Below are 13,190 nucleotides of genomic sequence, written 5' to 3' on the forward strand. Positions count from 1 at the left end.
CTAATAACAGCTAAACATGCATCCCTACTGCCACATTACCTCCTCCCTCATACCACGTGGTTTTACACTTATTGATTAAATCTGTCTATTGGCTAATTCCCCTTTTTTCTATATCCCACACTCGACAAGTCCTAATCCTTACTATCCACAGACCAGGGTCTGGCAACACCCTGGCAGAGTCACAATAGGCCACCTCTTGGACAGGACCACACGCTGTAAAACCACTATAGTGGTAATTGCGCAGTATAAATATTGAATACAATCATACACCATATTGGAACTTGGCTGCATTTGATAGGAAGTTGCCTCATAGTCAATTTCCAAACCACCATGGTGGAGTAGATGGGAAGCTTACATGTCCTGGGGGACAAGGAGCTGGCGTACGTCTGGTGAATGGAGCAGTTTTTCTGAGGTTGAGACCAAAACTGCAGAAAGGAAACAATCACACAATGTCTACTGCATCTTAATTTTTACTTTAGTTTGCGCTACTCTGGTAAGCATTGATTTCTCAGTACTTTGTCTATTGACTGTGTCTGTTATTGCCTTAGTAAGCATCATGTTTTGGTAACACATGCAATAATATTAGGTGTAAGAATTCATTGGTGCATTTGGGTTTTTCCCGCATGGTAGTGTGTAATTCTCACTGATGTGATAACAGGGTACACTCTAGAAAACCGTCTTGAATTAATATCCAGCATGTGGATTCAAATACATTAGCCATTTGCAAATAATGCTTGAGCCCTACTTTAAACTCGACAGTGGGGTACCGTAAAAGAGACGCTAACATTGCTTTTTATTTCCAAAATACTGTGGAACTACATCTGGTGTCCGAGACGTTTGGGTGGTAAAATGTTTTGGGCAATACATCCCATCAGTTATTTCAAAAAAGGTAGCAGGCGCTCCTCTCCAGAAAGAACATGGCATGATAGCCTGTTCTGAGATGAAAGTTTGCAGCACACGCTTTTAGCTCACTGTACCTTTCACAGATGGGAAATATCAGTTTTTGTCCTGCCCACATGGACAATCCAGCACTGAACTGCTATGGCAGTTCCTCTCTGAACAAAAGTACCAACAGCAACCCCATGCACGTGTTTCAGCCTTGTTGGGCCTCATCAGTGAGGTGAAGCTGTGCCTCTCTGATCACAGTGAGCAGGGAGTCCACATCTGGTTGCCCCCAGGTAACTCAGGGTGACCAACCCCAAGTTCCTTGCAAATATTTCAAAAAGGTAGCAGGCGCTCCTCTCCAGTTTGCAGCACACACTTTTTGGTCACTGTACTTTTCAGTGAGCAAAAAGCATGTGCTGCAAACTCTCATCTCAAAACAGGTTATCATGCCATATTCTTTCTGGAGAGGAGCGCCTGCTACCTTTTTTGAAATATTTTCAAGGAACTTGGGGTTGGTCACCCTGAGTTACCTGGGGCAACCAGACGTGGACTACCTGCTCACTGTGCTCAGAGAGGCACAGCTTCACCTCACTGATGAGGCCCAACAAGGCTGAAACAAGTGTATGGGGTTGCTGTTGGTACTCTTGTTCAGAGAGGAATTGGCATAGCATTTCGGTGCTGGTCTGCCCATGTGGGCGGAACAAAGACTGATATGCAAATGGATATTTCCCATCTGTGAAAAGTACAGTGAGCAAAAAGCATGTGCTGCAAACTCTCATCTCAGAACAGGTTATCTTGCCGTGTTCTTTCTGGAGAGGAGCGCCTGCTACCTTTTTTGAAATGCATCCCATCAGCCGCAACCAGCTTAGTCAAAGGGGAGGGATTATGGGAGAACTAGTCAGAATCATTTGGGGGAGGTGCTGATTGCAGATCCCTGCACTAGGCATAACTATTCTGGCAGAAAATGCACATAAAAACAGGTCTACACTTTGAAGGAGCAGAAATCCACTCTTCCGCTGAAATATCTTCTTCTTCTGAGAGTAGGGTTTCTGCACTGCCCCTGTTTTGGTAAAATATGCTGCATGAATTCATTATCATTGTGGCGTTGCTACCATATATGCAGGTCTATTTACACGTGTGTACTTTAAGGCATGCCTTGGCAATCCTACTCGAAGACGACGATAATAACATTACTCGATCCCTAAGGAAGTGGGCAGGAATCCCCCTGGCAAACCTGACAATGATGTAAACCTCTTAAACTCAGTAATTTGGTAAAAGAATATGGATTTTCTTAAATTTGCACAGCATTGTATTTCAGTATACTTCGCAAATTAGTGTGTCCTAATGATGCATTTGCAACACTACACCATGCAGAGTGGTGGATGGAGCTATTAAGCATTCGATAAGGGGGGATGTGTCCTTGGGAAGCATTTGTGACGTCTGTTCAATATTCCCTTCCCTGTTGCAGGTGGATAACGCCCAGGCCTTCATCTGGCTGTCGCAGCTCCGACACCGATGGGATGATGAAAAGAAACACTGCTTTGCAAACATTTGTGATGCTCAGTTCATGTATTCGTATGAGTACCTCGGCAACACCCCTCGACTTGTGATCACTCCGCTGACTGACAGGTACATTATTTTCAAATGATTTTCTTTGTGTCTTTCACCCTGCTCATATAGGTTTTTAATGATGGCCTCACAGATTAATGTTGCAATGTATAGTGTTGTGCTGGGATGATCTAGTTTACGTTGCTCCATGTGTGCACATGGAGTAGGCCTCTATTAGTTATTACCGTAGAGTAGATTCCATGATATTCTGCCTCGCGGATGAACAGAGACTGATGCTATTCCCAAAAGAAGGACAACTGTTGCTGCATTGAGACTTTGGTGAGGGACTCTGTGAATGCACACTTTAGGACAGTCCATCCTACCTCTGCTACCAAAGTAGGGAGTTGCTCAGAATAATGGGTGATATGTGCGTTCCACGAGAGAGGCTGATTTGCAGTTGGGGAGTTGCGCGGTCCCCTGGTTGTTTTATGCTGCTGACCTTGTGTTGCTAGCAAAAACTCTGGGGGGCCTGCGCTCCCTCCTTCAGCTTGGCAAGTGTGCTGACACTAATTTCCTCACGATTAACCAGGCCAAATGTAAGGTTATGGTGTGGGACGTAACTAGGAGGGGCCTTTGTAATGTAATGCCTTGGCTCTTACAGGGCAATAACTGGAGGAGGTTACGCAATATAAATATTTGGGCCTTAATATTAGCACCCATCCTATTGATTTACTTTATCAAGATCTTGATCGAAAGCTGAAGACTGGTATTGCCCAGGCCCGTATTATCCATAGGAAATATGGTAAATTTTCATTTACCTCTGTTTTTACATTTTTCAAGCAAAAGATCTCCCCGATCTTTATTTATGGTGCGGAGACAAGGCAATCCCTTGCAGAAGCATTCTAGCAGAAAATGGAAGCCAGATTTTGGAGGGTCTTTTTTGGTTTGCCTCAGACTGTTTCTATGTGCCTTATTCGGCACGAGTTAGGAATGGTTTAATTATATGCTATGTACTGCTGGTAGCTTCTGTCTTTATATAGGAAGTACCTAATGGCGGACCAACCAAATTCCATCATGACGGTAGTGGCTGAACATGTACTAACTACTCCGCAAGCAAAGCTCAAGGCGTGGAGGGCTAGTGCTGAGAACATGGTGGAACTTATAGGGGCATCAGAGAGTATACTTATTAACAACCCGACCAGAGCAAAGACAATACTGGTTGTACGACTGAATTAGCATGAGACAAAAATACCAGCAAGTGCGGCTGTTTCAGGTTCAACCCTATGGTTTTAAAAAAATGTAACACTGCTGAGCAGTATATACTTAAATTCCCTGATCCAAAACATAGAGTCCTATGCATGAGGTTGAATTTGTGTGTATACCAAAGAAATTATGTATAGGCAAAATATTACCAAAGATTACCTTTGCCGATTTTGTACCCATAATAATCAAGTTGAAACACTAAAGCACTTGAATGTTGAGTGTCCAGCTTTGCTTCCTATTAGAGTAAGATGCTTCCAGCACGTGCTTACGGAGTTTCCAACGATAGACTCTGAAATGCCTTGGAATATTCTGTATAATAGCCATGAAGTAAGAGCAAATGTAGCGATGATAACGTTTATGCAATCTTTGAGTTTATTAGAATATTCGAAGCAAAATTTATAGACTCTAATTCCATTGTAAATGGATGTTGCAATCTACAAACTTAACCTGTTAGAAGTTTGCCAAAAGTGGTCTGTGTAATACTGAAATGTAAGCATGGCATGTACATTTCAGGACCTTTGTTTGGTGTGTACGGTGGATTCTTGATTGGTCTCTCGTTTCTCCCCTCTTCACTCTCCTTTGTTTTGTCTTCTGATATATTAGCTTATAGCAGATATATCTGATTTTAGCTGAAGTATGAATAGGGCATTCTGAATAATAATAATAATAACAACAAGAATGGTTTTTGGAAACGATGTCCTGTAGACACTGTAAATGCGAATTAGGTGACGTTTTAACTTTGTTATTTATGAATGTAATTTGAAATTATTTTTTTATCTGATTTTTTCCTTTTGAAAGGCTGTTTATTGCAGCTATCACACAATACAAATAAAAAAAAATAAAAGAAAGAGGGGCTGATTTGCAGCAAATGTTATTTGGGTCAAATACTTAAAGTTTTGGCTACGGTACTGGTCCATGTAACAGTGTTACAAGCTGACTCCCGTGTTACCTGCAACTGGTCTAGGCTTCTACATCATTAACTAAGAGAGCTGATCAGTGACGATATCCCCCTTGTCCAGCGATATGATTCTTCAGTTTAGAGTCTGTATCTGGGTTCAGGGGGTAGTCTGCAATAGTAAGCACTTAATTATTTTGCTTTCTTCCCCCAAATTCCACCTGCATTCCAAAGGCAGACCCTTTCTCTAAACATGTTCACAGAACGTCATGTGCATATGCTTATCATATTTCTGGCTAAAATTGAGGACACGTATCACTTGCTTTTCCCTACTGGCTTGTGGATTTGGAATTTGTAAAGTAATAATGCTTCTCCCCTGGTTTGTAAATAAGTGGAACTGTGTATTTACATAGGATAAGCATTTGCAGCATGAATGTAAGAGTCCTGCATTTCTGGACAGCAAAAGGAGTCCAAGCACTTCGATGCCATGAACTATGGCAGGAGGTGCTTTACAAATACAAGATAAAATAACATAACATCGAGGAAACATGCCCAATTTAAATTTGCAAACACTTTACTACAGTAGTGCACGCATCCCTGGACCTAGTGTTCCTCTGCTATTTAGTTGTTTCTGAGCAGATTTCTTTTGCGGAATATAGATGTTGGACATAGCAATATAATTATTGCTAAATTGATGCAAGTATGGTGTGTCTGCAATTAAAGTGTTTGTTGTAAGTCGATTCAGTTGTCTTTTTCTCATAGTGTCACAAGCAAAATGATATTTTAAGGCACATTAGCTTGCCCCTAATAGCGTATGCACAGGTTGGAACTCTTGTTGCTAACTTTGCATTGTACGGTACCATCCTGGTAAATATGTTGCATTGTCTATTCAGAAGATGTGCTGTTGCCACCATTGCATGACCCATAAAGGTATTGGGGGCATATCATTGCTGAAAACACTTGGCGCTATAAGGGCTTAGAATTTGGAAGGACCTTCCAAAGCAAAGAAGAGCTAGAATATGCCACCTTGTGTTAAGCCTAAAATCCCACCCATTGCAACTAGCCCACCTGTTTCAATTATCTCAGGTACTGCACGGTCTGGAATGCCGGATCCTCATTTAGTTTTGTATGTATCTTTCATTTCCTTTCAGGTGAAGGGTTTTTCCACTGTTCACACATACTCCGACACTGCTCCGGTGACGTGTCGTACAATGCAATCATCCATGATCTACATGCACAATTTGAGCATCTGGCTTGTGCCTTGAATGTGACGGTTTCTTACACTTCCTCTGCTTTTTGGTTTCTGCCAGGTGTTACATCACGCTGACTCAGTCCCTCCATCTGACCATGAGTGGTGCCCCGGCTGGCCCTGCCGGAACTGGAAAAACCGAGACGACCAAGGATTTAGGACGAGCCCTTGGGATCATGGTCTATGTCTTTAACTGTTCGGAGCAGATGGACTACAAGGTAAGAAGTTCAATGGCCTATGCAGGGCCTGGTTTGGCGGTCACATCCTGAATTCATCCCCATAATATTTAACCTTTGATGATTCAGGGAGCACATTTCTTGTTTTTGAGTGAAGGCTCGTTCTAGTGACAATATAATGTTTCCTGTGGTTCAGGTTAGGGGGAAGGAGAAGAAGCGTAGGCAGGATTGTCTAACAAGTGGGGCCTGTAGCTAATGTAGTTGGGCCCACCGCACTGACGGTAACATCTGTAAATGTCCACACAGCGCTGCTGAGCAGGCATTTACAGATTTTGGGTGGGCCTTGTCTGCTCACGCCCTACCATATATACGTCTCTGGAAGGGAGGCAGGCCAGGGATTTGCTACTAGAATTACCCTTCCACATATTGTTTATAGGAACAATTATAAACAGATGGAGACCAATGTTACAGGTCAATTTGTGCCATTGCCTTGCGCTGCCTGGTCACCTCCTGTGTCGGAAAGAGGGATTACCTCATATTTGATGTTCCAAAGAACTGGTTCGGTTAATGGCATACACATCAGCCTACCTTCAAGTTGCAATGATGGGCGGCTGGATCCTTGTATAGGTACAGAGCAAAATGTGTAGCCTGCATTTTCCTCAGCCACGGCTGTCAAATGCCATTTTTATTTTAACATATTTCTTATAGCGGCTCAGGTTGAGGTATGGAACCACTTGGAAAACACTTAGCCAAAAGTTACAAAGCATAAAATCCAGGGTGTAAGGTAGCAATGCAAATAGTATTTCAAGTTCCATTGTAGAAACTCATTAGGTGTAGCTTGATGTTTGCAGTGCCAGCCAAAGGCATTCTGGGATGCTTTTTATTGCGCACATTAAAATTCGTACCAATTCGGTATAGACCTTTCGAAGCCTCTTCGTCAGATTGGAATCATTTAATTTACAACGGAATAAGGGCAATGTGTGACCTTGAAATCCAATGCTCGAACCAGAGCACCTTTGCAATCGTTTTGTTGGTCCAATGAAAGCCGACGCTGCCTGCGACTTGGAGAATTACAGAGCATTGCCAGTTTTCAGAGGCCTTTATCATAAGACACCGGGGATCGAGGGCCTGGTTTATCAAACCCAGAAGTGGGTGGGTGCCCGAGATGTTGGACAGTACAATTGATTCTACGACAAAACAAAAGCTGAACCGGTCACGCACTGACGCCGTTGCATACGCATCTCTCTAATCAGAGCCGCGCCTCCGTTACACGGGTTCCCGCCGCAATGGAGTGTAAATGGACTTCACCAACAATCATTTTCTCTGTGATGCGATGCATCTTGTGTTGTGGCTTTCATCGGCAATGCTTGGCAACACCGGAGCCCGTAATTGTGTAGTACTTATACAATTACGCCCACTTAAAAGAGCATGGGGGATAGTTGCTAAGGTCCCAGGATCAAAATGGGAGCAGATCTGTTGCTTTCACTTTGTGTCAATTTGTGGGATGCCTGCAAATAGGGAAGCCACTTACTGGTAAACATGTGACTTGCGCGTTCTGGATGCAGATGCCTGTAGTTTCTATTCTCTCTATTATTGCGAAGCTGAGAGGTTTGATTTCTTTTTTTTTCCCTTTTCTGTTTGTAAGTTCCTGTCAGTAGTTTTAGTGGCAATTATAAAGGTTGGCAGATTTAAGGCAAAGGGCCCAGTGGGCAAAAATGACAGAGTGGCTCAGGTGGGCGGGTCATGGAGGCGGAGCCTAGAGTGGGCAGGGTTGCACAATGATGAACTTTGGTGGCAAGTGCTACTTTTGTAAGTTGTTTTGTTTTACAGTTTTCTGTGTTGGGTGGTCTGACTCTAGCCAGAGTCAGCCGGGCCTCCTCATTGGGTTTTACTGTCAATGGTGATAATATTGAAAGATCAAGCCTGAAGCTAATGTTAGAAAGTACAGGGTTCAAGGCTATGGAAAGGGACATTACAAGAGGTGATATCACTGGATAATTCCTACAGCATGAAGAACCATTTTGTGCATGTCCCTGGTGTTCTTACCCCACACACTTGAAATGTCATTGAACATCAGACTTAAAGGATTTCACCTTTTAATCTCAAAACATACCAGGGGTTACCTTGTTTGAGGGTGCTGCTTGTGTCACTTGAAACACCCCTTAACTCAAACCCACCACCTCCATATTTCCTCCAGATCCACAGGGCCCTGCTGCAGGGCAGTGAATGGAATTGGAGAGGGAATAAGGTCAAGATAGTGAGGGAGAAAATAAATCGACAGGGCACTACTGCAGGGCAGTGAATGAAAATGGAGAGGGAATAAGGTCAAGATAGTGAGGGAGAAAAGTAGTGATGGGGCAGGTAAATGGAGAATGAAGGAGGGCAGACGCGTGAGGGTAAGATTGAGAGTGAGAGAAGATAGGAGATAAAGTGATTGAAAAGAGCCAGGTGAGGTTGAAAGGGTGAATGGGTACAGAGAATGAATGAGGGCAGGATAATGGGGCAATAATTAATAAGGAAGAAGACTGAGGGGAAATGCAGGGTAAAGGGGATTAAAGGGCAGGGAAATGGAGATCCAGGGGTTCACGAGTGTAAGGAGAATGCAGCCAAAGACCAGTTTTCCATAACCTGTTCACTGAGGTGGTGATAAGAGTTTAATGAATATATATAAACCAACCATCCTGACTTCCATGCATCTACAATCTCTCAATTATATCAATATGAAATGAGGAGAATTACTTTGATTTATTTTCAAATTATATATATCGGTAAACGCAAAAACATTTGATTAACTGTAATTACAGATTAATTAAATATAGCTGATCTAAGGCTAATATACATCACCTGCCAATATTACTGAATAGTGCCATCCACATGGTGGGAAGTATTATTCCTCAACTGGGCAAAATTTCGACTTGGGGGGCTGAGTGGCATAAGGAAGCCTGGCTTCAATACTCACAGCTTTTGTCACAGCTTTTGTCATCTGCTATACACACATGTGATTTGCTTGTGCCATTTGTTCATGCCTTGGCTATCCTTGACTGTAGTGCTCGAAGGACTTGGCCATGCCCCTTTGCAGTACTTACACAGCATTACCTTGGACTATACTCTTTGATTATTGTGTAGAAAGGGTGCTGTATACTGAGGTTGGACTAGACCCCCAGGTCTGAGTCCATGCCCTATGGGTACTATAAGAGAGGGGAGTCCACCTGAGTCATAGCCATGGGTCATTACCCCCCACAGTGCCCAGATCATCCATCCTCTGCGCAAACTGTGGGAGCAGGATGTGCATCCGAAGCACAGGGCTTGGAAGAAGGTCATTCCTTGTAGGTATTGTGAACTGGGATACTGTTCCATGGCCTGTGAGTACAGTGAAGAAGCCAAGTATCGTTGTTTATTTATTTGGTGGTTTGTAATGCACCACATGTGTACAGAATACTTCAGAGTTGGTTATGTTGATGTTGCTGTGATGTAATATATGATGTTGTGTGTGGTTGTGAGGTTTGCATGGTGAAAGGTGGGAGCCTAATTTATGGAAATGTAGGAGCCAAATTTATGGAAATGTAGCTTACCATATCTGGGGAATTCCAATTGTGTTCGTATTTGCACTGAAACGTAATATTTCAACTAATGTTTTTCTGATAAATTCTATTTATTTGAAATAACGTACGGTACTCCATTGCCGCGACCCCGGGATAAATGACCCTAGCTGCGGAGTACATATCCTATGACGTTATAATGCCAACGCTATGCCATGTGTTTTATTATTAACAATGTACTGTTTCAGGACATTAATACTGTTGAAAAATTGTTGAGTTGTTCCAAAGCATTTCAACAATTCCAGGTCAATTCAGCAGTTCCAGAACTGTTGTACTTCTTCTGGACAGATGCATAGAGAGATGGTATTATGACCTTGGCACTGCTTGTGTAAATTGTCCCTAACGATAGCAGTTGCAGTGCATGGCCTGCGGCTAGTCCCTAAAGCCATGCTTTGTGGGAACTGGAGCCCGCAAATGGCACCGAATTTAGAAGAATTTCAAAAAGTGCTCTTTCTTTAGGGGGATCCTTACAACTATAGTCACTATTGCCAATCCTGTAATATATGCATATAGAACGTTATGGTTAAAAGCAATACCTAAAAACCAAGTAAATTTGCCAGTTATGGTAAGCAGGTCAACCATTATAAGCAGTTCAACCAGGGCCGGTGCAAGGAATTTTGCCAGCCTAGGCAAACTGTCAGATTGGCGCCCCCCCACTCCAGATCCTAACCGCTCTCAACCAACCGTCTTCATTTTGTTACCGATTGCCGCAAACTTCTACTCCATCATATACTTGTGCATGAGGGCTTGGTCCAGTGAAACAGTGCTGCAAAGTCCCTTTCCATCCAATGTGATGAGCTGTAGAAAAAACAGATTTGTGGCAGCTACCAATTTTATAAATATGTTTTAAAAGTTACCTTACCACGTTTCCTGGGAAGGCTATTGAACCCTTCATCCTGAAGACTGTTGAGGAATAGGCTTTTGGGAACAGGGATTGGATAATCATCGACAAACTCCTAGAAATGCAACTAAAACATAGGAAAGTAAGCCATAAGATAGATAATAGGTTGAGCACTCACTGCTGCGATCTGTGTGTGATCTGCAGGTGCATGTTGGAATCCCGGCATGGCCACTCAGCCATGGACAGTTCGGTCATAATTGTATCTAAAAATGTTTCATGTAGGTTTCAGGTTTATACGCTCCCAATTTAGACACTTAAGTGGACTGAGCGACAGAGAGCAACTGTGATTTGCTCAGGATTACACAATATTGTTAAAGTGAGTCATCCAGTTTTCTGATTCCGTTTTCCTGTTGCCAAATTACATGCATGCACCTTTAACAATTTGGCACAAATATCCCATAGACTCATACAAATTGGAGGCATTGTCTTTCGAAGACCACCTTACAGAAAATCTCCTCCAACAAACAGCATAACATTTGGTTGGCTTTTCTGGGGAACAATTAAGGCTCATATGTGAATCTGGCAACATACAATATAGAAGGTTGTGGAAACATGTTATGCAAAACATGCCCAATTTGCTTTTAGAGGAGAAATGACCACAGGAGGAAATGTATACCTTCAAACGTTACGCCGTAAATAACTCTGCTAAGTGGCATGTCAAAAACGAGGAAGGACACATGCTGAGAATTAACATTTGAGAAGTAGACAAACTTAATTAAACAAACCCAACTTCCACACTTCAAAAAAGATTAACTGTTTATTTTTCTTTTTAAAAGAGCTGATTCATGTAAAAGCATGCTCCCAGGTTAAAGGGCTGAAGACGGCTGTTGGCACTTCACTCTCATTGAATTGCCCTCTCCCACGAATCACACCCTCCACAGCCTTGTGTTCATGAGGTGTGAATTGCCCTGCTGGAGGGGCTGACTTCTAGGCCTGCATGCATAAAAAGAAATCAACAAAAGAATGTGGGGGAGCTCAAAACAGCAGCTCTAGTTGCCCTGCCAGATTTGTTGCCACACCACCAAAACAAAAGAAACGAGCATTGGCATAACCAGAGGTTTGGGTCTTTTCGTAGACCTGGGAAAGGCATTTGCCAGGCACTGCCGTAATGGTATTAACTGGCCATTGATGGTAGCAGGTGCAAATGGTGCGACTACCTGGGCATATAACTGCAGTGCCTTGCAAATGCCTAATACCTATACACAAGTCAAAACTGTTGCCTTTGCCATTGCTTGTTTTTAATAGGACTTCAATGAAGGAGTGCACAGTGCTTATAAATTGAGTGGCTGTAGGCAGGCCTGGTAAGACATTTCTATTATATCAGTAGCACATGTCAGCTCAAATTAAGCAAATAACTCTCAGAAGACAGCTTTGGAAAAACATTGGCAGACACTACAAGTGAAAAGTTGTATGGTAAGGCTTGAGTAAAGCGAGCTCAAAGGTATCCCAGGAGTGGTTGTGTTTTGGGCAGGAAGTTGGTTTGATTGGCCATAGGGATCAGCATGGCCTTGGGTAGCCAATGGGTGGGTCAATAAGCAAACACCGACAACAATTGTGTCCCTCCTCATGCGCCATTGATCCCCACTCAGATGCAATAATTTGTATAATAGGTGGTGCTTTCCAAAACTAAAATAAATGCACTCATCACATGGCCTGCGTGAAGTCCAGGACTGCAGGACAACTGCCCCTACTGCCCGCCACCTCCGTCACCATTGTGGCAGACCTGGGCTCGACTGCATTTTATTCTTAAAGGAAATTGTGACCAAATCTAGTTACCAGAACATATCAGTTGACTGAAAACCTGGGGCTTGGGGGAAAAAAGGGAAAATGGGCACAGACCGGCTCTTTACATGGTGGGGCACAGGGGAGTTATAGACGTGGGTATCTTCTCAGCATCCCCCTGCATGGATTCTTGTGGGTTTCCGTGGACCGTGGTAACCCTAAAATGTTCTTATTGCTAAGCCACCTCTCTCCTTCCTTGTAGCCGGGCAGCAGTCGCAGGGGACTCTGGAATCTGAAATGCCACACGTGTCCCACGCAGGCAGATGGGGGGCCAATCGGCCCATCCAGCATGACCATTGCAGAGGAGATTAGATTTACCGGGCATTGGATTATCGGATTAATAGGTGAGAGGGTAACGGGTCAAGGAGGGTAGCATTGCTGTGAGATGTGGGAAGAAAACAGTGGGAACAGAACAGGAGGACAAGAAAAGGAAACAAGAGAAAGGGAAAGGGGGGCATTGGAAACATGAGAGGATCAGACAGAGACACAAACATATATCCAGGATAGAGCAGTGGTAATATTTGGATAGGGCATAGGGGCAGGTGAGTGTTGGCAGAAGGAAGGGCCTTGACAGAGGCATGGACTGAAGGACACAGGGATGAAGAGTGGTGACAGAAGGGCATATAGACTAAAAAAAGGGAGATGGCACCCCAACCACAGTGTTGTGGACACGAAGATGGGGCCAGGAAGCCTGGCAGAAGGACAGATGGTGTTAGGCAGATACAGGGCAAAGTCGCAAAGGAACGTGGACAGAAAGATGAAATAGCGGAATGCAGTGAGTACTAAGGGCAAGGGAGGGTGTGAGTAAAGAAGGAAATGCATAGGAGGCAGAGAACAGGAGAGCAGTGGGACAGTGACAGAAGAGTGGAGGCAGAGCAGGGCTCAGAGAGGG

At 43.5% G+C, this 13,190-nt stretch overlaps 1 protein-coding gene across 2 annotated transcripts in view; it reads left to right on the forward strand.

Annotated features, from left to right (window-relative positions):
* The window catches only part of DNAH9 (dynein axonemal heavy chain 9), a 1,527,051-nt gene that overhangs the window by 360,376 nt on the left and 1,153,485 nt on the right, over nt 1-13,190 (forward strand). For both annotated transcript variants that reach the window (XM_069654516.1, XM_069654515.1), the window contains exons 26-27: nt 2,354-2,514; nt 5,902-6,058. In XM_069654516.1, the coding sequence (XP_069510617.1) occupies nt 2,354-2,514; nt 5,902-6,058 (318 nt within the window). The remainder of the gene's footprint in view (nt 1-2,353; nt 2,515-5,901; nt 6,059-13,190) is intronic.

The sequence above is a fragment of the Ambystoma mexicanum genome, chromosome 3q (genome assembly GCF_040938575.1).
Source record: "Ambystoma mexicanum isolate Mex_15411 chromosome 3q, UKY_AmexF1_1, whole genome shotgun sequence".
NCBI classification, from domain to species: Eukaryota; Metazoa; Chordata; class Amphibia; order Caudata; family Ambystomatidae; genus Ambystoma; species Ambystoma mexicanum.